The sequence below is a fragment of the Chiloscyllium plagiosum genome, chromosome 2 (genome assembly GCF_004010195.1).
Source record: "Chiloscyllium plagiosum isolate BGI_BamShark_2017 chromosome 2, ASM401019v2, whole genome shotgun sequence".
NCBI classification, from domain to species: Eukaryota; Metazoa; Chordata; class Chondrichthyes; order Orectolobiformes; family Hemiscylliidae; genus Chiloscyllium; species Chiloscyllium plagiosum.
The window spans coordinates 143,185,539-143,211,741 of record NC_057711.1 but is presented as its reverse complement, the minus strand read 5'-3'; the positions used below and the strand labels follow the sequence as shown (position 1 = coordinate 143,211,741).

General features: G+C 42.1%; 1 protein-coding gene across 1 annotated transcript in view; it reads left to right on the top strand.

Moving 5' to 3' along the window:
- The window catches only part of LOC122564891 (neuromedin-K receptor-like), an 84,207-nt gene extending 64,688 nt beyond the window's left edge, over window positions 1–19,519 (top strand). Inside the window, exons 3-5 of the mRNA XM_043720307.1 lie at window positions 1,391–1,541; window positions 10,321–10,517; window positions 14,301–19,519. Of these exons, the coding sequence (XP_043576242.1) occupies window positions 1,391–1,541; window positions 10,321–10,517; window positions 14,301–14,616 (664 nt within the window). The 3' untranslated portion in view covers window positions 14,617–19,519. The remainder of the gene's footprint in view (window positions 1–1,390; window positions 1,542–10,320; window positions 10,518–14,300) is intronic.
- The last annotated feature ends 6,684 nt before the right edge of the window (window positions 19,520–26,203 follow it).

Here is a 26,203-nt window from a genome sequence, read left to right as displayed (position 1 = left end):
AGAAGGCGTAGGTTTAGGGTGAGAGGGGAAAGATATAAAAGAGACCTAAAGGGCAACGTTTTCACGCAGAGGGTGGTATGGAATGAGCTGCCAGAGGATGTGGTGGAGGTTAGTACAATTGCAACATTTAAAAGGCACCTGGATGGGTACATGAATTGGAAGGGTTTGGAGGGATATGGGTCGGGTGCTGGCAGGTGGGACTAGATTGGGTTGGGATAACTTGTCGGCATGGACGGGTTGGACCGAAGGGTCTGCTTCCATGCTGTACATTTCCATGACTCTATGACGTATTCATCCCAAAAGTCCATGGGTTATGTTTGATCAAAGTAAACACTGAAAGAACTGCAGATGCTGTAAATCAGAAACAAAAACAGAAATTGCTGGAAAAGCTCAGCAGGTCTGGCAGCATCTGTGGAGAGAAATTTCGGTTTGAGTGACCCTTCCAAGAAAGGCTTTTTTTGAACCTTTGGAAATTGTTCTCATGATTGCTACAGAGTTCCTGCTAAATGTGGGCAGGAGCTGTTTCATCCTCCGAGGAATTACAAATGGAACTGACTCTGTACAATCATCAAGAAACACCCTCATGTTCAATTTACTGTTTGTATTGCAGTAGAGGGAACTGGAATGTAGCTTGGAGATAAATGCATGCTATAACTCATGCCTTGGGATACTTCTGGCTTCCTCATCACTGTCTGCCTCACTCTTCTCAGGCCAGCAGTTCCTTTCTGTTTGAATATCAAACTCCAAAGAAGTGCAGGTTAGGTGGATTGGCCATGCTCAATTGCCCATAGTGTTCAGGGATGTGTAAGCTAGGTGGGTTAGCCATGGGAAATGTGGGGTAACAGAGATAGAATGGGGGGAGTGTGGGTTTGGGTGGAATGCTCTTCAGAGGGTTGGTGTGGATTCGATGGGCCAAATGGCATGTTTCCACACTGTAGATATTCTATGATTCTATAATCAACATGGCCTCTCCAGCTTCTTGCTATTTGGGTGAGATTTTTCTGAAAATGGATGCACGAGGAAACTGGCAAGTGTACCAGTATATCCATTGCTGAGAGAATTGGTCCAAATATCCTTGCCTACTCCTGACAAGACGTAGAGCAATAAGAAAAATATTGTCTTAGTCCCTAACTGTAAACATTAATAATAAACAGATCATCCTGTCCAGTGATGATCAGTGCACAGTGCACAGGAGGGTGTGGGGGCTGGTCAAGGGACCTTTACTAGATATTTGTTGATCACCTTTGTCCAGAACAGCAAGATTATCTCCCAAATAAATTAGATTTAGGACTGTGGTGGGTGAGTGCCAGAAATATATTCGTGGTGGTGAGCAAGAGCTGTCAGTTGGTTACTGGTTTGCAATGATTCATTTTTCGCCATTCTCTTGCAGATACCAAATTGCTGTTCTTGTCCTGGTGTACCTGCTGCCATTAGTTGTGATGGCCATTACATACACCATCATTGGATTCACACTGTGGGGTGGGGAAATTCCTGGCGATACTGTGGAAAACTACCACGAGCAGCTCAAGGCCAAACGAAAGGTTAAAACGAAATATATTTTGAATGTGCAGAAAAGTTAATGTTGGTTTCTGTGGCAGAATTCATCATTGTCTGCGGGTGTGCGCTAGTCAGTTCTGCATTGTGACATTTAAGCTTTTCATCCTTGTTTGTCAGCACAGGTGCATAACATGTAGCATTTTAAATTAATTTTACCATTAGTTCATCTACCATCTCGCATTGGTTAAACTAACACATCCTACATGCAGCATCTTGCCTTTAATTAATTCTAACCTGTTACACTCAACTGTCAATTACTTCAGGGCAAGAGGCTCAAACCTGGAATCCATTTCAAATACAGCTCTTCTCAGACTTGAGTCTTGGTGTTCAAAGATGTGAGAGGGTGCAAGCTGTGCTTCCACTATAGCATGCTCAAAAATAACTGCAGCCCATTTTCTAGGTCAAAGATTTCAGCTACCTGAAGTGACGATTCATTTGTTTTCTTTGCTGGCAAGTAAAGCATGAAATGGAGAACTTTTCAAGACTCACATATTTAATACCAGTGCAATTGCCCACATTCACAGGAATGGTGATGCGGAGCAATACTATGAAAATCCATATGATCTTGTCAGAGGCAAAGTGCTCCATTTCAAAATAAATAATTCATCTTTCATGACCTGTTTGTCAGCTGTCTTTTAAGATATAGCTTGGGTGCTCTGGGAGTCAGAAATTAAATTGTAAAACTCACTCATTTGACAATAATCTAAACAGTCATATTTAGGAAAAAAAACCAGAAACAGTGGGGGATAGAAAATTCATAATGCACAATATTGCGATGGGATGTTGGAGTTTGGATTTTAGATATTAAGAAGAAAGGGAATTTTCCCACGTATCTGAGCTGGGGATGTTTGCTTTGATATCTCATGGATTCCAAACTTGTTCCTCTCAAGCCATAGGTCACAATGAACCTTCCCAAGGTCACCGTTCAGATTTCCCTTTCATAAAATACTCCAGCCTGATGAGTATTTCCTGATGGATGTAACCCCTCAATTTTGCTGTTCCTCTAATTCTCTTCTCACCTTGCTCGATAACTCGCTATCATTTCCAATCAAATGCAGACCAAAACTCTAAATACTTTACAATATTCCGAGTGTGAGGTATCAAAGTTTTTAATGCAACTTCTATTTCAATTCTATTCCACTAAAAATGACCCTAGTGTTTTGTTTTTGCGTTGTCAGTAATAACTTGTCTGTAAAACGAATCTTTAACATAATAAAATGCTTCAAGTCACTAGAGATTGAGAAAACAAAATGTGACATCAGGCCAAGGTGTCTGGGATAGCTGATGAAGCGGGGAAGGTTTTAAAAGAGCATTTTAAAAGGAGGAAAGAGAGGTGGACAAGGTTAGAGAGAGAGGTCCAGTGCTGAAAGTGCAACCACCATGGGTGAAGTAATTAAAATCAGCTATGCTTAGGAGGTCAGACTCAGATGAGCAGAGATGTCTTGGAGGTAAGAGTTTACAGGAACTTGAGTCCAAGGGCTGACACTAAGAAGAGATTTAAACTTTAATTTCAAGATATTGCTTCACCAAGAGCCAGTAGACGTTATTGAGGACATGGATGATGGATAAATGGGACTGGGGGCAAATAAGGAGGGGCAGCTGAGCTTGGGATGTCCACAGGTATGCAGGAGGCTGAGTAGGAGTGTACCAGGCAGTTCAAACCTCGAGGTAACTTGGGTGTGAATGAGGATTTCAGCAGCAGACAATCTGAGTCTGAGGTGAAGCCAGGTGAGGATTTTAATGTGGAAATAGATAGAATGAATGATGTATACCCCTCTGCCATTCCATCAAAGAACTGAATTCAGTTAATCTTTTCCTGTAACAGCCAGATGTCATTAATTTAACCCATTTTATTCCAAATTATTTTTCCTGTGTTTGTTGCATCTCAAAGCTTCCCCAGCACCAACAATAGGCTGACCAGGCCGTAGTCACCGAGCTTATCCTTCCCTTCATCTGCAACAGGGTGTAACCAGCCTCGCACGTCCCCATATCTAAGGAAGCATGGGAGGCTGTGTTCAGATCTTCCACAATATTCACCCATACCTCTCTTATCAACTGGGATGTATCCCATCTGGACTGGAAGATGTGGGATGGAGTTGTGGGAAAACGTTTCCCCTTTGAGCTATGTTCACCTCTGTTTTTTTAAGTAGCACCTTTTATCTATTTTTCAATTTCTTTGCAACCTCCTCCTTTACTGTATTGTTGGTAGTGACCTCTTTTATTTGGTGATGACAGATGCCACAGACACATTCCATTGGCAGTACCTTCTGCTCTTTGTGGTGGTGAACTTTGGGGACAGGAACAACATACCATTGTGTTGGTAGTGGTCAAACCTGACCCCACTGCCTTCCTTCCTGCCTCAGCTCAGGGTAGAAAATAGTCAACCTTCCTACCCACAGCAAAATGTGACCATTAAGGGGCCAATTAATGACCACTTCAGGCTATCGCTGCTGGTAGAAACCTGCCAGTGGGTCTGTTGCCATGCAACAAGCATGATGGGTAAAATTTACATCCTAATTGTCAGCTCTGAACTGGGGCCACTTACCAATCAATACCTGTTCAAGACACTTGGAAAGGGAAAGGGAAGGGTTTTCACTGAGATCCACTTGCTGCCCACAACCCTGCTCATTCTCCATCCAACCTTGAACCTGGGAAATCCCACTAACGTTACTTACATCTGACCTTGGATGTTGAAGCCTGTTGTTCCAACAGCAGCCACCACCTTTGCCTGTGGCACTGCTGAGCACGAGAGCTGCTGGTCTTGGATTGGCCAGCAGCTCTTGCTCGGCGAAATTTCTGCTCCTGGCTCCTGTTTCTAGGGGGGCTATCCAATGGCTGTTAGGCTCCTGGTATGGAGGACCTTCCCAAAATGAGGCAATGCATGTCTTTCACTGATTTTCCAGCTGGCAAGCAAGACGAGTATAGGAGTTGGGAGGTCATGTTGCAGCTGTACAGGACTGGGTTAGGCCACTTTTGGAATATTGCATGCAATTCTGGTCTCCTTCCTATCGGAAAGATGTTGTGAAACTTGAAAGGGTTCAGAAAAGATTTACAAGGATGATGCCAGGGTTGAAAATGTGTTGCTGGAAACGCGCAGCAGGTCAGGCAGCATCCAGGGAACAGGAGAATCGACGTTTCAGGCATAAGCCCTTCTTCAGGAATGCCAGGGTTGGAAAGGTTTTAGCTATAGGGAGAGGCTGAATAGGCTGGGGTTGATTTCCCTAGAGCGTCGGAGGCTGAGGGGTGACCTTACAGAGGTTTATAAAATCATGAGAGGCATGGATAGGGTAAACAGACAAGGTCTTCTCCCTGGGGTGGGGGAGTCCAGAACTAGAGGGCATAGGTTTAGGGTGAGAGGGGAAAGATTTAAAAGAGACCTAAGGGGCAACTTTTTCATGCAGAGGGTGAGCTCGAATGAGCTGCCAGAGGAAGTGGTGAAGGCTGGTATAATTACAGCATTTAAAAGATGGGTATATGAATAGGAAGGGTTTAGAGGGATATGAGCCGGGTGCTGGCAAATGGGACGAGATTAGGTTGGGATATCTGGGCAGCATGGATGAGTTGGACCAAAGGGTCTGTTTCTGTGCTGTACATCTCTATGACTGCATGAGGTGGGGCTGGAGTGATAGACAATGAGCAAATTAACAAATTGGCTTTGGAGGGAATGTCTTGATATCAAAAGAGGAAACCTGGAGCAGGGTTTAGCATCTTAAATGAGAATAAGAATAGAGTTGGGCAGGCACACATAATCCTAATACTAGTCAGTGTGCCAGTGCTATGCAAATGCAAGTGACCATTAGATGGTTAAATTGATTTAAATGACAATAAAAACAGTTGATTAAAGCCCAGTTGGATTTTTAAAATGAGCCTGCTAAACCCTTCCATACCATCAGAAGTATGGCTGAGGGCCAATAGATATATTCCTAACAGGAGACTAGAGGGCTTTGATGTGCAGCCCTACCCCTCCCAGATAGATCAAGGGATACAGGGATAGTGTGGGAAATAGGGTTGAAGTAGGGGATCATCCATAACCTCATTAAAAGGAAGAGGAGGATCGATCAGCATTATGGCTTATTCCTATTTCCTACGTTCCTCCTCCACCAAAACCTCTATACTGACCTAACCACCTAGGATTGTGGTCATAAAGCTATGGCCGTATTTGATTTCAAATATTTAAAAGTGCTGAGCAGAACATCTCAAGATTGAGCCTCCCTGTTTGGGGTGTCTCCTATTAGCCCTCCAGCTTTGACAGCTTGCCTTAATTTGATGGAGAAAACAACCTCTGTCCCACTCATGAGCTAATCTTGCAAATAATGCTCTGTTGCTGCTTCCGTCACAATGTGCCAAAATTGGCACCCAAAGCCAAGCAGTAATTCCTGTGCCTATTGATGGTAGTTAGTTAGACATGGACCTTGCAGATATTACTAGTATGAGGATTGGTGCAGTAGAGGGTACTTTTCTGAAAGTGAGAATTAACATGTTGATAGAAGATCCTTTAGCCTTCACTGTAGGGAATCTAATCTAATCTAGAATTTATAGCCCCTGTTATGGAAGATTTGGTATTGCTTGATACTGTCTATGGATAGATAAGTTTCCAAAATGTGCTGCAGAACTCAGTTCCTACAATACACATATCAGTATATCTTGTTGCCTATTGTTTCTATTCATTTACTGGCTGTCTCTGCAGGAACATCTTTTGTGACTGATATCAGTGTCCTAGAGAAGGGTCTCTTCTACATCCTTCAAATGATTCTGAATCATGTTTCATTCAGATAAGCAATCAACGCTGTGATGATAAAGGTTATTATTTTCCACAGCGATTGATTTCATTTACTGTCAAACTAACTCATGATTCATATAACTCAATTTACTAGCAGCCTTGAATTTAAATTCAGTAGATCAGAACACACGCATTGATCGATGTTTTGAAATAAGATCCAATTACATTCATTTATATAGCTTTTTTCACAATCTCCAGTCATGCCAGAACTATTAGCAATACAGAACTACTCCATTAGTTGTAGTAACTGTTGTAATGAAGGAAACATGAGGAGCAATTTCCCTTTAGAGAGGTTCAATATACAGCGATGAGAAAATCTGTATATTGGTGATTTTTAAGTTGTTCATGGGATGTGGGCATAGCTGGCCATGCCAGCACCTATTACCCATCCCCAATTGCCCTGGGAGAGGCTGTTGGCGAACTGTCTTCCTGAGCTGCTGCAGTCCTTGGTGCGTAGGAACACCCACAGTGCTGACAGGAAGGGATTTCCAGAATTTTGAACAAGTGAGAGAAAGGAATGGCAAATACGTTTCAGGATGGTGTGTGATTTGGAGGAGAACTTGAAGGTGGTTGTGTACTCAAGCATCTGCTGCCCTTGACCTTCTAGATGCTGGAGGTCACAATTTTGGAAGTTGTCATCAGAGAAATCCTGAAGATTTGTTGCGATGCATTTTGTAGAAAGTACACAGTTCTGCCATTGTGCTTCGGCAGTAAAGGGAGTGAATATTGAAGATGGTGGATATACTGTCAGTCAAACAGTGCTTTGCCCTGGTTGGTGTCTAGGATCTTGAGTTTTGTTGGAGCTGCACTCATCCAAGCAAATGGAAAGTATTCCATCATCAATAAGAGTAAATATTGTCCAAGTTTCATGGAGCATGCCCTACACTTCACCCTATAATATTAAGGGTGTTTGTTTAGCATGTGACTGACATGATGGCCTCAGTTTAGCTTCTGTAGACAACATGGTGATAGCATGGCTCAGTTTCGATTCCAGCCTTAGGCAACGGTCTGCATGGAGTTTGCACATTCTCCCTGTGTCTGTGTGGGTTTCCTCTGGGTGCTCTGGTTTCATCCCACAGATCAAAGATGTGCAGGTTAGGTGGGTTAGCCATGGGAACTGTAGGGTTACAGGGATGGGGCAGGGGGTGGGTCTGGGTGGGATGCTTTTCAGAGAGTCAGTGTGGACTCACTGGGGCGAATGGCCTGCTTCCACACTGTAGGGATTTTATTTCTCTATTTTCTGTTCTGAAAGAAAGCACCTTCAGAAATGCAGCGATTCTTTCAGTCATACAGTGAAGCGTGGGAATATATTTTTAGGAAAGTCTGATTGCGTTGTTCAAGTGTCTGCATAATGCTGGTATTTACACTGTCCATTCCTCTTACCAAATGACTGCCTTTGCATGTAATGTTTTTAGATTTGTTATTTCTGTGTCAATAATCTACACCAGAGTCCTGAAGATAGAAGCAAAGGTTATATTCTCAATAACGTTAGATTAAGAAAATTGGAATTATTGCACAAAACAAGATCAGAATTGTGTCTAAGACCTGTTTTTCATCAGGCAAAATCATGGCTCAGAATTTTTCAGGTCATAAACTGATAGATCAACTGGGATAGGCTCTTCAATACTGATGCTCTCGAGTTTTGCTTCATGTTACCAGAGAGACTAACATTCTACCATTCTGGTGGGACCTGGCTGTGTACAAATAAGCTATAATTTTTAATACACAATAAGAGTACCCCTCCAAGCCGCTCACCAGCCTGACTTGGAAACATTCCTTCACTGCCGCTGAGTCAAAATCTTGGAGCTCCCCCCCAAAGAATATTAAGAGTATACCTACAGAACAGGAACTGGAGCAGTTCACTACCACCTTCTCAAGGGCAACGAGGGACCGGCAATAAGTGCTGGCCCAGCCCATGTCCCACAAGAATTTCTTTTTTCAAAAAGTGACTTGATTTCAAAAGCACTTAATTGGCTGTGGATGCACTTGGAATATATTGAGAAAACAAAGTTCCTTATGTGCTTCCTTCCTTTCAGTGCACTTGGTATTCTGTTAAAAGAAAATGGAAAGAAAAAAAATTGTTTGTCAAAGGCTGAGCTGAGACTCATTTCTACCTTCAAGAAGGATGAAGGTAGAAATGCCATCAAAATGCCAGAGAACTGAGATGCTTGGGTTGGAATGTCAGGGTGATATTGAAATCAGAGGTACTCTGGGCGATGTTGAGGTCCAGTTCCTGTGGGGAATATTCAGCTCTGAAGTGGTCCCTGTGATATTGAGGTCCATGACATGTAGAAAAGTTTGGTCTCCAACACTCTGTGATGTATCAAGCAGCACAGTATCTTGATCTCTTCAATTGTTAGAGCATGTGTCTTTGTAGTAGAATCACATACTCCAACCTTTACATGGGGATGAGGGTCTGTTAATATACTCTTTGAGATCTGGGTGAATTAAATTTAAGAGAGCAAAATGATTGAGGAAATGTATATGTAGTACACACCATCTTAATCATGAATGTTAAAGCAATGACCATACACTTTATTCCCGAACATCCCAGGAATATCTGTGGCAGTGGAATTCTTCAAAGTGTAGAATCCATACAGTATGGAAGTAGGCATTCATCCACACTGACCCTCCCACTCAGACACACTCCATCCCTGTCACTCTGCATTTCCCATGGCTAATCTACTTAGCCAACACACCCTTGGCCACCACAGGCAATTTAGCACGGCCAATCCACCTAACCTGAGTATCTTTGGACTGTGGGAGGAAACCAGAGCACCCAGATAAAACCCACGCAGACATGGGGAGAATGTGCAAACTCCACACAGTCACCTGAGGAAAGATGCGAACCCGGGTGCCTGGCGCCCTGAGGCAGCAGTACTAACCACTGAGCCACTGTACCACCTCATGTTATCCCTCTTTAAAATGCTGTTATTTTGTTTTGGAAGCTGCTGTCGAGAGGTTTCAGTGCAATATGTGTGCTATATGGCTGGAGGTGCCGTTTATCAGATGAGACATTATGACAAAGCCGTGTGTGTCCTCTTGGTGTATATTGGGTCTCACAACAGCGCACTGAGCCTTTGCCAACAATTGTCCCTCAACCACCATACAAAAGAGAAAGAATCCAGCCTTTCACTATTTGTAGAGGTATGCTGTGGCAAATTGACTACCACATTCAGGACATTTACCTGACTGCTGGACAAGCACATGGACAGCAGTAAATTGAGGGTTGTATAGGTTAGGTTGATCTTAGATTGAGATAAATGCTCAGTATGACATTGTGGGCTGAAGGGCTGTACTGTGCTGTACTATTCTATGTTCTATGTTCTATGTTGTATTTGCAAGGTTTGTGAAGGTTTGTAGCTCAGGTTGAGGTTTAGGGTGTAGGTTGTCCCAGGATAGATGTGTTGTCCCAGTCGAAATGGTGGGTTTTTTTCATCTGTGTGTAGATGGAGTTCATGTATCCTGGTGGCTAACTTTCTTCCTGTTTGTCCTACATAGTGTTTGTGGCAGACCTTGTATGGAATTTTGTAGATGACGTTGGTTTTGTCCATGGGTTATACTGGGTCTTTTAAGTTTGTCAGTTTTTGTTTGAGAATGTTGGTGGGTTTGTGTGCTACTAGGATTCCAAGGGATCTTAGTAGTCTGGCTGTCATTTCTGAAACTTCTTTGATGTATGGTAAGGTGGTTAGGGTTTCTAGCTGTGTTTGGTCTGCTTGTAGTGGTTTGTTCTTGAGGAATCTGCAGACTCTATGTTGTATTCCCTGACACTAAGATAGACAGATTTTTAATCAGTAAGGAAATTGAGGTTTCTAGGGAAAGTGGAGTTGAAGATTATTCCATTTCCAAAAAAACACTTTGGGACAGCCTGCAGTCACAATAGGTGCAAAATAATGAAGTGTCATTCAGCCACATGCTTAGAGACAATTAAGGTGCTGATATTTTGATTATAACACACTTCCTTTTCTACAATTCTCTTGCAGGTTGTTAAAATGATGATTGTGGTGGTGTTTACCTTCACCATTTGTTGGCTGCCCTACCACGTCTTCTTTCTCGTGTCCAAACAGCATTCACATGTCAACAGCTGGAAGCCCATACAACAGGTTTACTTAACCGTGTTCTTGTTAGCAATGAGCTCCAACATGCACAACCCCATCATATACTGTTGTCTAAACAGCCGGTAAGTCTGGCAATGTCTAATTTGGGGACATAATGGGAATGGGAAATTTCTCTACCCAGCATCTACTTTCACACTGGTTCCTTATCCCTGCCATAAATGCTTGGCAGCCATTTTCAATTTATCCAATATTTTTAGGGTTGCATGGTTTGTTTTAACTTTTGTGTTTTTTTCACATAAAATGGGTCAAATGCTGACCTTTTCAGGCTCAGGAGGTCCCAGTTTTGACTGCAAGTTCTGGCCATGGTATTTCTAGGGTTGTCCAACTTTCAGCAGCATTCCTGAGAAATGTAACGGGAAACCTGTCCATAATTCTCACTTCCGGTAATCTCTCATGAAAGCATATAAGGTGTGTATGGTAACATGGGGTTTGAATGCCCAAGGAAGCCATTATACCTGTGAAGAAAACATGTGGGCAAAATTATCTGTAAAACTAGCCTCCTCAACAATCACCCACACCACTCACAAAACTACCTCATAAACACCAGTATGAATCAGCAATACCTTTTCTTCAGCAGTTAAATGACACTCCCATGAGAGTTGTGCCTCACCTTCTCCCCCACTTGTACCTTAAAACTCACTCCCTTCTGAAGGTGGTCAAACCTGCCCTGCCCAATGCTGATTGACCTGAGAGGGCTAGTTTGGCTGGACGGCTGGATTGTGATGCACAGTAATGCCAACAGTGTGGGTTCGATTCTCGCGCTGGCTAATGTTACCATGAAGGATCCTCCTTCTCAATCTCTTGCCTCGCCTGAGGTGTGGTGACCCTCGGATTCAACCAATACCAGTTGTCTCTCTAATGGGAGAGCAGGTCTGGGTAAGAGTATCCAAGGAGCAGAAGAATCGAGGTTTCAGGCATGAGCCCATCTTCAGGAACCCGAAACGTCGATTCTCCTGCTCCTTGGATGCTGCCTGACCTGCTGCGCTTTTCCAGCAACACATTTTCAGCTCTGATCTCCAGCATCTGCAATCTTCACTTTCTCCTGGGTAAGAGTATGGCGACTTGAGCTTTACTGGCCTGGCTCAGAGGTTCCATTGAGCCTTCTTTCTAGGCCTGCCCAATGAAGACGTCCAGCGATGTAAGGACTGCTGCTCAATCTGATTGGCCGGCAGGTCCAGAAGATGAGGCGTTCACTCACTAAAGGGCAGACTGACGAGCACTCTGCATTAATTTATCCACTGTATTGCAGGGGAGGCTTCTTCAGAGCCTGTCAGTTGGCCACTGACTTCCCTTTTGGGATAATGTGGAGGAGCCGGTGTTGGACTGGGGTAGACAAAGTTAAAAATCACACAACATCACTTAGTCCAACAGGTTTATTTGGAAGCACTGGTTTTCAGAGCGCTGCTCCTTCATCAGGTAGCTGTAGAGAAGGACCATAAGACACAGAACTTATAGCAAAGGATTGCAGTGTCATGCAGCTGAGATGATATATTGAACAAACATTGTCAATTCACAACAATCTGGGTTTGTTCAGTATATCATCTCAGTTGCATGACACTGTAATCTTTTGCTATAAATTCTGTGTCTTATGGTCCTGCTCTACAGGTACCTGATGAAGGAGCAGCGCTCTGAAAACTAGTGCTTCCAAATAAACCTGTTGGACTATAACCTGGTGTTTTTAACTTTCTCTTTTGGGAGAATGGGTTGTTTGTTCCCCCACTCCCTCTGAAATTCTACCCCATGTTTAAGCAATCTGAAGGCATGTGTTTCTCATTTGCTGATTATTTATGGGCCATTCTGCTGAGATTAGCTTTTAATAATATCTAAATATATTTTTAAAATATTAATGACCCTGATACTCAACTTCACACAATGGAAGTACAAATCGGGAATCCAAGCACGTGCCTCAATTCCCATTGGTTGCACAGCATCAGGAAGTTCTATGCCCAGTGCTAAAAAGAGGAACATTTACTGTGAACTGTCTAGAGCTTGTGATTTATGAAAAGTTTTGCTTGTTAACTCTGTGTACATTTTCCCACAACCTGTTATTTGAGAACTTTCTGCATTTACCACAACAGAAAACATCCCAAACAAAAACAAGAGGACATTCCTGACTAATTATGATGTTTTCACCCTTCTTCATCTTCCTTGGCCCCGTGACAAACTCAATTATACCATACCTCTCCAACTGTTCTCCTGTATTGGGACTGCCTCATTTAGTTCCTCTTTTACCAAACCAGCTATAATCAGAACATCTCCAATAGTGATTTGTATTTCCATTCTCAAAACATCTCTTGCAGAGATCTATTCTTGGACCACTCTGCAATCTCATCTTCATGTTATCCCTTGGACACATCATCTATCGAGATAGGGTCAGCTTCATCAGTATACTAAGGATACAGAACTTTACACTTTCATTATCCCTAGTTGTGTTCTTTTTATGTAAATTTATAATTTGCCTCATCATTAACAGCTAGAATTTCAGATGCTTGAATCCCTATTCTTGAATTCCATCCAGAAACCCCTTGGAGCTATTTACCTTTCTATCCTCCAAAAAGGACTTCCTTTAAATCCCTTCTAATGAAGCTATTGATCACCAGTCTTAACATTTCCTCTTTTGATTTGGCATAGTGTTTTTTTTCAGATTGTGCTTAGAATATTTTTCAATGCAAAATGAGCTATTTAAATCCAACTTGCTGTTAAACTTAGAAATTCGTAAGCTCTGCCTCATCTTCTACTATTTTAATAGTAAACATTATTGATCAAGCAGAAATAGAACAGGTGGCAGATAAAGATATAAATGCAATCGATCCGACTCCATTCCAAGTGAATGAAGGAATGGCCCTTTGTGCTAAAATCTGTGATGGATGGATGTGCCCATACCACGGCTTTTCAATTTGCAAACATTGGTAGTTATGAAGGTGTAACGAATTGAGCTTCTTTTTCACTCAGCAATGTGAGGTTGTTTCCTAAACTTTTACTGAAGTTTTGGAACAAGCAGCCAAAATGGTCTTCTCTACATTGGGGAAGCCAAGTGTAGACTGGGTGAATGTAGAATACTTACATTCTGTTTGCTAAAAAGACCCTGACCTTGGAGTTGTCTGCCACTTTAACACACCACTGTGTTTCTTGACAGCATCTTTGTCTCAGGCTTGCTGAAGTGCTCTAGTGAGGTACAGCGCAAGCTGGCAGAACAGCACCTCATTTTCCGCTTGGGAATTCTACAGCCTTCTGGACTCAACATCGAGTTCAATAACTTTAGGGCTTGAGGCACCTTCTCCTTTGTCCATACCCCAATCCCCTTAAACCCCCCAAGCACCAGCCTTGTTATCACATGATATGTTACCTACATTATACTCCAATCTGACCGTTATCCACTCCTTTGTCTGTCCAGTTGTTTTTCTCTTCTTCAGCTCTATCTCCACCGATCATTCACACCTTCCCTCACCCCATCTTCTGAATAAAACTAGCTACCATCAGTTCCAAAGAAGAGTCGGTGAACCCGAAACGTTAACTCTGATCTCCCCCCCCAGATGCTGCCAGACCTGCTGAACTTTTCCAGTAAATCCGGATTTCCAGCATCCACAGTTATTTCCTTTGCTTGTTTAGCCAAAGAGTTGATATTGTTCTGATCTGTAATGTTGACATTGAAGGGGTGCTGGAGGCAGATTCCAAAATGAATGTGGTCCTGCCTCCTGAGCCGATGGACCTGGATAAGGTCAGCTTTAGAGACAGTGAAATGTGCACCCTGGAACATATCCCAATATGTGTTGGTTTCAGTTTTGTGGTAATGCCACACCAAAGCCCGGCAGCTTCACCATTCTCTTTTGTCTGTACGCTCACAGATTTCGAGCAGGATTCAAGAGGGCTTTTCAATGGTGCCCCTTTATTGAATTTTCCAGCTATGACAAACTGGAACTGCAATCATCCAGATTTCAGCCCACCCGACAGAATAGCGCCTATATCATCTCCCGCATGGAATCCAACATGACGGTGGAGTTTGACACGGGGGAGAATGATAATGCAGAGGCTGGCAGTAAAAAGGGCACAACTTTACGGAATATGAGTTTTAACGGACACTCTCGAAGTAATTCGAAGAACGCTTCCAGAAGTTCAAGCTTTTTCAGTCAAGCAAACACGTCTTTGGATGAATACTCATAAAGCTGTAAATTGTATTTTATTAGTCAACTGGGCATGCTTAATTGGTGCAGTTCAACATGGAAGCTAATTCCTTTGTAGTAGTTTGCCTCAGGTGGAGGCATTATTGTGATAAATGACCATGATGTCAACCCGACTCCAACAATGAATCTGGAACCTAGATTGCTGCTGTATTGTCAGGAATGCCATCCTTTTGAGTGAGATAATCGGTCCATTTTTTGTGGGTTTTTTTTAACCAGTTTTGTGCAAGTAAAACTGAACATACCGCTCCATTCTTGCTGTAGATTCTGACCCAAGGTAGACAGGCAGGAGGCTGGAAGAACACAGCAAGCCAGGAAACATCAGGAGGTGGAGAAGTTGTCGTTTTGAGTGTAACCTTTCTTCTGGGTTGGGGTTGTGTGTAGATAAAGGTGGTGGCGGGGGCAAGGTGGGGATAGGTGAAGACAGGTGGAGAGTACAACCTGGTTAGTCAACAGGAGAAATGAATCCGGTTGGTGGCAGGGAGGAGTGGAAGGGAGGGAGAGGGGCTGGGAAGGGAGTCAAGGAATGGGAAAGGAGGTTATTTGAAATTGGGGTACTCAATGTTGAGTCCTCCAGGCTGTATAATGCTGGCCAAATTTCCTTCCAGGTTTAGGCAAGAGCCTCCACTGACTCTGAAAACTGAGTTCCTTGTTGTTGTGTAGACTGTTCATGTTCCAGTCAGTCATCAGGGTATATTTTAGGCAAAAGTGAGGACTGCAGATGCTGGAGATCAGAGTCTAGATTAGAGTGGTGCTGGAAAAGCACAGCGGGTCAGACAGCATCCGAGGAGCAGAAAAATCAACGTTTCAGGCAAAAGCCCTTCATCTGGGTATATTTTGTCCATTGTTTTAAGACGTAAGACAGCATAGCCACTATTCCTTAAAGGAAGCACTACAAACCACTCAAGAACCACATTAGTAGTGGTCAATGAACTGAGGGGGTCAGGGTGGGGTGGAGGGGCTGGTGTTGTGGAGGCAGGAATGGCACATACACACTGCCTGGTAATTGTCTCATTAACATAAAAATCATCCCCATTAAGAGAAGCTCACTTCTCTGTTGGGGTATTCATCAGTTACATCCACCCTACAGCACCAGTTGAAGATGAGCAGAAACTTGTCCCTTCCTATAACCATTCCTCAGCCATCAGCAGATTAATTCAGATTTGCTGAATTGGGAATTTCTTTGACTGCAATTTTGGCTGTGATGCATTCCAAACAAAACAATCATGCCTGCAGTGTTAAAATTGTGAAATGCATAGAAGCGTGCTGTGACTGTGATAGGTGCAATCACATTGTACTTTTGTTCAACTATTTTCCCTTTTAAAATGGGAAGCAGAGTCCATGGTGTACTTAGCACCTTTTACAAATGCTCAGTAGCGTGTATTTTTATGTGTCATTTTTGTGAAGTGTGTCAGTATTGTTTTGTCAAAATGGAAATGGCCTGGGATTTGAAACAGTATTGCTTTCGATAATCCCTCAAGGATATTTAAAAATACATGCAGGGATGAATGTTTACGACTGGGAATGTGAGGGTTAAGGAAGACATGCTGATTAGAGCAGTTACAAATTGCCTGCAATTTTGTTTATTGCATTATCTAAACTTCTCAAATAATTTCCAAGATTTTGTGGTAACTCCAGTAACTCTCCAGAATCCTGAAGGAATAGGACCTTCAGCTAGATTTTTAGCCTTGCAGATCCCTCAAGTGCATCAAGAGCTTGAAGTTGAACAGAGGATGAAATAAGATTTTTAACATTTATTTTACCTTGGAATGAGGGTATCCCAGACAAGGCCATTTACTGTCCATCCTTCTTCACCTTTGAACTGTATGGTTTGCCAGACAATTTCAGAGGACAGTTAAGAGCCAACTACATAGGTATAGGCCAGATCTTAAATACATTCATGGGATGTGAGTATCACTGGCTAGACCAGCATTTATGGCCAATCCTAATTGCCCAGAGGGCAGTTAAGAGTCACTTCTCTGGAGTCATGTGCAGTTCAAACCAGGTAAGGATGGTCGATTTCCTTCCCTAAAGGACATTAGTGAACCAGATGGGTTTCCATAACAACTGATGATAGTTTCATGGGTCTCCATCATGGATACTAGCTTTCACCTCCAGCTTTACGTAGACTGTGATTCAAAACAGTGTCCAGAGACAGTGTAGAAGCTAAAGCAATGGAGGACAGCAGTTAACCCAGTTTATCCCAGTGAGAAAGTGTTCCAAATGTTGAACATATCAGCTAGTTGCCAAGGCAACTATCATTGTTAGTATCTAAACAGTCAGTCACATTTATAAGATACTGCTGATCTCCACATGAGAAAGCATAAAGGCATAATAATGTCACATTTTGAATGGCAATGCTCATGTAAGACTCCAAAGGACAACCGGAGTTTACTGGATCCATGAAAGTTCAATTACCTGTTGTCACAGAGTGATGACATTCACCTTCTTGTAGGGGGATCTGTATCCAAAATTAACTTAAAGTCTCCGAGCAGGTTGAATTTTACTCTGAAATGAAGGCTGCAGGATGCAAGATATCTCATTGGCTGTTCTTAGTGTAAGTAGTGGTGTATTAACAGTCACTTCTGTAAGCAATTACTTGATACCCCGATGACAAGCAAGGATTGAGACACTGGAAAATTTAGTTTTAACATCACCAATAAAATCATAGAGCTATAGAACAATTGACACAGAAAGAGGTAACTTGCTGCATCGCTGGGTAGCATCCATCAGTCTCATTTCTCCACATTGATCCTAATAATCCTATACTGATAGTCAAAACAGTGTTTGATCCATTATGTGTGCAAGATATTAAATATTATATATTAGCTGAGCAGATCCATGTTAACATGTTGTTCTATGCAAGTAAATGATAGCTACTTGCTGATACTCAGGCTCATTTGGAACCATGATCCACAAATAATATTAAGTTATAAGCTGTAAAGAGTCTTTTATTCCCATTTACCTTCTTGTCATGTTATATTTAGTTCAAAGTGCCTGCGTAAGATTTTGGAAAAGAACACAAAAAATGGTGGTCCTTCATCACCTTTCCTTCTCAAAGCAAGCAATTGTTGCATTGTTAGCTTTCTATTTTTTATTCATGCTGCAAATCAAAGAAAATATTCACGATTTAAGGCTTTTTACAATTTTGCAGTGTGGGTGTTGCAAGGACAGCATTTATTTCCTGTCCCTAGTTGCCTGAAAAATTGATGACGGATCACTTTCCTGAACTACTTCAGTTAAAAGAAAATTATTAGAAATGAGTATCCTATTAGCCACTGCAGACAGCAGTTAAGAATGTGGAATGGGAATCATATGTAGTTCACACCAGAAAGGGTGGCAGATTTCACAAAAGTGAGCCAGTTAGGTGTTCACAATAGCAAACAGCTTCATGTTTATATCCAGATTTTTAAAAGAAACATCAATTTGTAAACTACAGTTATCAAATTTGCATTGGATACTCTGGATTAACAAACCTAGTAACATTATGCTGAAACTAAAATACCCAGCCATGCTTTTAAGGGAAATGAGTTCCATTCACTGTTGCAACTGCAATACTACAGCTCAAGTCAGAAAACACATCATGTGATGAACTTCTTACGAGTTAATGATGTCCTAACTTGTTCTGAGGGGTGGAATATCGGATATGTTGAACTTATTAAACAGTACTGCAAGCATGAAGACCAGCAAACAGTAGCTGTAATATAGGCCATTAGATTGTTTCCGATAAAAGTTCAAGGTCATCTGGCTTCATCATGTTACCAAGGTATTCAGTGAGATCAGTCGTAACAAACACACCATGTGAGTGGTCATGATTTGGAGATGCCGGTGTTGGACTGGGGTGTACAAAGTTAAAAATCACACAACACCAGGTTATAGTCCAACAGGTTTGTGTGATTTTTAACCATGTGAGTGGTAGAAGCTTTGCTGGGGTCCTAAGTGCTTTATTTTTCATTTGTTGCTTTAGGTGGGTGTTGTTGAGAAGGATGGCATTTCTTAGCCATTCCTAATTGCTCTTGAGAAGATGGTGGTGAGACATTAGAGCTGCTTGTAGTCTGTCTTGCGATGCTAGAAAGAGATTTTGAGGAATTTGATCCAGGGACATTGAAGGAAAGGTGATGTATTTCCAAGTCAGGACGGTTTGTGACTTGGAGGAAACTTGTAGTTGGTTTTGTTTCTATGGACATACTGCCCCTGTTCTTCTTTGTGGTATTGCTCACAGATTTGAAAGGGGCTACAAAAGAAGCCTTGATGACTTTCTACATTGCACCTTCTCAATGGTACACACTGCAACAATGCCTCCTTTGCGGTGACCAAATGGACTGCAACCAATGAAGGTTTTCCCAAATTCCATTGGCTTCAATTTTTACTGGGGCTCCATGATGCCATACTCGGTCAAATGTTGCCTTGAGGTCAAGGGCACTCCCTCTCACCTCACCAACACCCCTCCCCCCTCCGCGCCCGCACCCCCCGAAGTTCAGCTGGTCTGCCCATGTTTGCATCAAGGATGGAACAAGATCAGGAATTAAGTAATCATAGCAGAACCCAAACTGAGCATCAGTGATCAGGTTATTTGAAGTGTTGCTTGATAGCATTGTTGATGACATGTTCCATGGCTTTCCTTATATTAGAGAGTAGACTGATGTGGCAGTTTTTAATTAGTTTAGATCGTTCCTGCTTCTGTTGACAGGCCTTGTGTGAACAGTTTTGTACTTTTTTTGGGTAGATGCCAGTGTGCTGAACTGTACTGAAGCATCTTGGCTAGGAGCTTGGCTATTTCTGGATCATAGCTGAAATGTTATCTGGTCTCAGTTATAGAATCATAGAATCCCTACAATGTGGGAACAGGCCATTCAGCCCCTTGAGCCCACAATGCCCCTCTGAAGAGCAGCCCATCCAGACTCACCCTATCCCTAACCCTGCATTTGCCATTCCCAGACACTATGGGGCAATTTAGCATGGCCAATCCACCTAACCTGCACATCGCTGGAATGTGGGAGGAAACCGGAGCACACGGAGGAAACCCACATAGACAGGGAGAATGTGTAAACTCCACACAGACAGTCATCCGAGGCTGAAATCAATCCTGGGTCCCTGGCTGTTATGCAACTGCACCACTGTGCCACCCTATATGTAAGCACTATCTCTCCTTTGTGGAAGAAGGTTGAGAATTTAAGTCCTACTCCAGGGCTTGAGTGTTCTAGGGAACTGAGGGAGTGCTGCACTTTCAGAAGTGCTGTATTTAAGATTTTGCCTGACACCTCAGAAAGATACAAAAGGCACTGTGTAAAAGAGCAGCAATGGTATCATCCCCAGTGCCTTGACCAATATCCATCTCTCAATCAATATCATGAAAGCTAATTGTCTGGTGATTTAGCACATCATTCTTTCTAGGAACTTGTTCTGCACACACGGGCTGTTGCATTTATCTACAAGGATAATAGCAGCATTTCAAGATTTTTTTTTCCCGTTGCCTTTGCTTTATCCAGTACACTCATATGGCTGCCATACATCCCATAAAAAACACTGTAGGTGAATATAATTCTGCCACTGATTACCCCGATGCTGCATGGATGGCCAGTTTTAATCAGCTGGGTCTTTTCTAAATGTATCCCATTTAGTCCGGTGATGGTTTCAGGTAACATAATGCAGGATGCTTGCAGCATGAAACTTGGACTTTGACTCCACAAGGACTTTCATCGAGCGATGGATCTATGACTGGTGGATCGGTGAGCAGATTTGTAGGTTCTTACTCACCTTGTACACCACAAGATTTGGTTCCACTCAGAATCCCTCATGAATAACCTCAGGTAGATGGTGAAAACCTAATTCATTTTGAAAGAAATGCCAATCACCAGTCACCCATTCCCCCCCCCCCACCCAAACAATGCCAGCCAAGCCAACAGATCATGTAGATAGAGTGTTAGCTATAAAGGAGCTAGCTTTCTACCTGATATGATCTCTGCCCCAGTCAAGAATCGGTCCAGATTCTTGAAATTCCTATCATTTCTCCAAGTTGCTCCTTGGTCCTGCCCACTGAGTTTCTGATTTACCTTCCCTGATTTTCACCCCCATTAAATGAGATTCTCTTATCCACCCTCTGCAGCATGCTTTTGTAAAATTTCCCCAAAGCTGCCTTTCATTCTTTCCCTAACTCTTTATCTCATGCCACAGCTCTCCAGATCATCCATGGCTCTGAGTTTCTCTGGAACACCACCCTTTAGACAAATAATAGTAAACCTTCTTATCTGCCTCCCCCTCCAGAGTTACACCTGAAATTCAGGGCTGAGACATTACCTAATACCAAATAAATAAAACAGCAGGACAATGGAAAGAAACATAGAAAATAGGAGCAGGAGTAGGCCATTCGGCCCTTTGAGCCTCCTTGAAACAACTGATGATACTGGGAATCAGTCACATGCTAAAACATTGGTTGAACTACTCATATGCTTCTGATGGAGCCTATTCTACAGTGGGGATAGCGAGTACAGGTTAGGTGACCACATCACTGGAAGCCAACATTGTGTTTACAGAGGTGATCCTGAACACTCCCATTGCATGTCATTTTAGCTCCGTCCTATTTTCAGGGTCCATTCACAGTTTGGCCTTTATCACAATTTCAGTGTGAGCTCGAGGATCAGCTCCTTGAATTTTCACCATGCTTTTTGCGGTCTCTCTGATCTGAAAATGAACACAATCAACTTTCAGGCAATAACCACAGCTCCTCTTTCCTCATAGCAGCTGGTACTGGGATGATGGTGTATATATTTCTGAGGTCAGGTAAAGAAAGTAGTTGGGCTTGGATTGTTAACCTGCTTTCTGTTTTCTTCAAATCTCCAGGTTACTAAGGCTGATCTATCTTGCTGGATTATTGGCTTTCCCTGTCTACCAAACCCTCTAAATATCTGCCTTACACATGTCTTTTCATTTCATGTTAAAACCACTCCTGCCATTTAACCATCTCCCATCCTTCATCCAAGCACTTTTTAAGTGGATAATTGGATTTTATTCCCCCTTATCTCTTTCACTCATTATGTTCATTTTTAATTTAAAAAAGCATTAATCTTAATTGTAATTTTAAAAGAGGAGATGCTATTTGGAGAGCCAATGTAGACTCAGTGGGGCAAATTCTGCACTGGAGGGAATCTATGAAGTGATAAAGTACTTCTAACAGAAAAGAGAAAGAAAAGGGCAGCATAATGGCTCAGTTGTTAGCACTGCTGCCTCCCAGCACCGGGGATACAGGTTCAATTCCACCCTTTAGTGTTTGTCTGTATGGGTTTGTTCTGGTTTCCTCCTACAGCCTAAAGATGTGCACATTAGGGTGGACTGGCCATGCTAAATTGCCCACTGTGTCCAGGGATGTGCAGATTAGGGTGGATTGGCCATGCTAAATTGCCCATTCTGTCCTGCGATGTGTATAGTGGGGGAGGGGGTTAATCATGAAAATGCAAGATTATAGGGTAGAGGTGTTGATGGGATGCCCTTTGAAGCGTTGGTGTTAACTTGATAGGCTGAATTGTCTGCTCCCACATTGTAGGGATTTTATGATTTCTAAGAATTGTCGCTTATCCGTAAGGTTGCTTAGTCTTCAGGAAGAACTAGCTAATCTTAACAGAAAATACTTTATCCAACAAGTTGAGTGTTTGCAGCTTTTTTGCAATTATATTTTATTGTATAACCTTTGTATAACCTAATTGTCAAGTTGCAGTTATGACTACATGCGACTGTAAGATGCAGTCAAAGGTTTTAATTTCATGTATTTGAACATTGGAATTGTTTAACTTGTGATGTTCTCTTCAGTGTGTTTGAGCTATGGTTTTAATGTTTTAAAAGTGGATTTTCATTACAGCTTTCAATGTCTATGTTGTGGAACATAGCTACACATTTTTAATTGTAAATTACTAAAATTTATAAAGTGAAATTGGGGATTCCAAACAGTGCAGTTGTGTGCTTCTGTGTAAATTCTGTATCAAAATGTGAAACATGCAATTAGATATGTTTTGATCTGTCTCAAAGTACCTCAAGTCTGCATTTTACTGTACTGCGTTTTACTCAAGTCTGTGTTATTATTTAAAATAAAACCAAAAATACAGAATATATAACATCAAAATGTGTGAAATTCACAGCATAGTGTCATAGAGTAGTAGAGATGTACAGCACGGAAACAGACCCTTCGGTCCAACTCATCCATGCCAACCAGTTATCCCAAACCAATCTAGTCCCACTTGCCAGCACCCGGCCCATATCCCTCCAAACCCTTCCTATTCATATACCCATCCAGATGCCTTTTAAATGTTGCAATTGTACCATGCTCCATACTTCCTCTGACAGCTCATTCCATACACGTACCACCCTCTGCATGAAACAGTTGCCCCTTAGGTCCTTTTTATACCATTCACTCTCACCCTAAACCTATGCCCTCTAGTTCTGGACTCCTCCAACCCCAGGGAAAATACTTTGTCTATTTATCCTATCCATGCCCCTCATAGTTTTGTAAACCTCTATAAGCTCACTGCTCATTCTCCGACGTTCCAAGGAAAATAGCCCCCCAGCCTGTCCAGCCTCTCCCTATAGCTCAAATCCTCCAACCCTGGCAACATCCTTGTAAATCTTTTCTGAACCCTTTCAGGTTTCAAAATATCTTTCCAATAGGAAGGAGACCACAATTGCACACAATATTCCAACAGTGGCTTAACCAATGTCCTGTACAGCTACAACATGACCTCCCAACTCCTGTACTCAATACTTTGACCAATAAAGAAAAGCATACCAAACACTTTCTTACTATCCTATCTACTTGTGACTCCACTGTCAGGGAGCTATGAACCTGCACTCCAAGGTCTCTTTGTTCAGCAACACTCCCTAGGACATTACCATTAAGTGTGGTAGCAACACCAATGGAGACAAAATAGAGGGAATATGTACTCTGACATATATTGTCATGAAAAAGAAAAAGCCATGAAACAAGAAAAGTATATTGAATGTCAAAAAGTTCAGTTAAGAGGTTTTGAGTTTGGAAGCATGGGAAACCAAATCCTTTGATGAAGCTTCACTCTGAGTTTCCTGTCTCTTCCATCTCCTCATCAAAACAAATAGATTTCCATTGAGACACCACTGAACTGAAACTATGCAAAGCTCAGCCTGAAGACTGTGCATTGAAAGTCTTAGATTTGAGTACATTATCTAGTTCATGTTTAGGGTAAGTCTTTAAACTGAACTTCTTCTCAGATTGAGATCAATGATGCTGTTTACTCTTTGGATGAATGCCATGGAAGCTCTCCTGGTTAATATTTATTCCTCATCAACTTAATAAAATAATTGAATATTTCTTTATTATCTCACTTGTTTATAAAATCATAAGAAGTCTCTGATTCTCAAGTACCAGACAACATTTACACTAGAGTAATGCCAGGTAATGACTGCAAAACCAACACCACAGATGCTCAGCATCCTGCCGCTAAATTCAACATCCATTCCCTCCAATTCTGGCAAGTTGTAGCTGCATTATACACTGGAGGTATTGTAATAATTTACTGAACTTCTTCATTAACCACCTCCCTGCTCCTCCCAACCCCAAATCCACAAGCTTTTCCACCACCTCCAACGTGAATCCCTTCAGTTTTGCGGGGATTTCATCGCTGCAGGTTCCCCTTCAGGGATCGCGCTATCATGGGTGAAATGGTTTAGCAATACTGTTACTGGACTCATCCAGAAATCCAAGCTCATGCTCTGAGACACAAGTTCAAAACTTGCTTAAATCCGTGTGGGAGGGTGAGCTGTGAGGAGCTTCAGTATGCTTTGGACACATTGAGTGAAGAGAAAAGCATTGAGATGAAATATAGTGTATTAAGTGTGAAGATATCCACTTTGGTAGCAAAATCAGGACGGCTGGTTATTATCTGAATGGGATCATATTGGGAAAGAGGGAGGTGTAATCAGACCTGGGTGTCCTTTTACACAATTCAGGATTTACAAGGATGTTGCCAGGGTTGGAGGATTTGAGCTATAGACAGAGGCTGAACAGACTGGGGCTGTTTTCCCTGGAGCGTCAGAGGTTAAGGGGTGATCTTATAGAGGTTTACAAAATTTTAAGTGGCATGGATAGGGTAAATAGATAAGGTCTTTTCCCTGGGGTGGGGGAATCCAGAACTAGAAGACATAGGTTTAAGGCGAGAGGGGAAAAATATAAAAGAGACCTAAGGGGCAATGTTTTCACACAGAGGGTGATACGGGTATGGAATGAGCTGCCAGAGGAAGTGGTGGAGGCTGGTACAATTGCAATATTTAAGAGGCATTTGGATGGGTATATGATTAGGAAGGGTGTGGATGGATATGAGCCAGGTGCTGGCAGGTGGAACTAGATTGGGTTGGGATATCTGGTCAGCATGGATGGGTTGGACCGAAGGGTCTTTTTCCATGCTGTACATCCCTATGACTCTATAAGTACATAAGACAGAGGAGCAGAAATAGTCCATCAGTCTATTGAGTTTGCTCTTCTTTACAATGAATTCATGACTGATTTGATAATCCTCAAATCCATTTTCCTGCCTTTACACAATAACACTTGATTCTCTCACTGATTAAAAATCTATCTATCACAGCCTTGAATGGACTTAATGATCTAAGCCCTTTGTGGTGGTGAATCCAGCAGATTCACTACCCTCTGAGAGAAAATAATCCTCCTAACTTAAATGTGCAAATCCTTATTCTGAGATTATTCCCTTTAATCCTGGACTCTCCCACAATGGGAAACAAACTTTCCGCATCTACCCTATCAATTCCCCAAGACCCTATATTTTTCAATAAAGTTGCCTCTCATTCTTCTAAACTCTGTTAATACAGACTCAAGCTACTTAACCTGTCCTGATACACCATCCTTTCATATCCAGAATCAATCTAGTGAACGTTCTCTCGACTGCCTCCAATGCCAATATATCTTTATTTAGATAAGGAGACAAAAACTGTACAGGATTCTTGACGTTGTCTGACCAGTGACTTGTTTAGTTTCAGCAAGTCTTCACAATTTATATCGTCCAGTACTTCCCCTTTATCTATCCCGCTTCTCAAAGAATTTTATTCAATCTGTCAGGCACGTATCCTCTTCCTGAAGCCATACTGACTCTGCTTGATTATTTTATCTATTTCTAAATGCTCAGCTATTGCATCCTTTATAATAGGCTCTAATATTTTCCTAAATACAGATGTTACACTAACCGGCCTATAGTTACCTTATTTTTTGGTCTTCTTCCCCTTTTAAATAAATGTGTTAAATGGCAATTTTCCCACCTTTTTGGGATGTTTCTATGACTACTTTTTATATATGCTACAATGCATCCCACTGGATCCAGGTTACCTATTTGTCTTTAGTTCCATTAATTTCCCTAATACTTTTTCCCTAGTGATTGCTACGGCATTTCTTTCCTTTACCCCTTTTGTCCTTGATTAATTAGTTTTTATGGAATACTATTGGTGGCTTCTGCTGTTAGACTGATGCAAATCATTTATACAACTCCTCTGCTATTTCCGATTTCCCATAATTATTTCCCCAGCCTCTCGCTCTAAGAAGC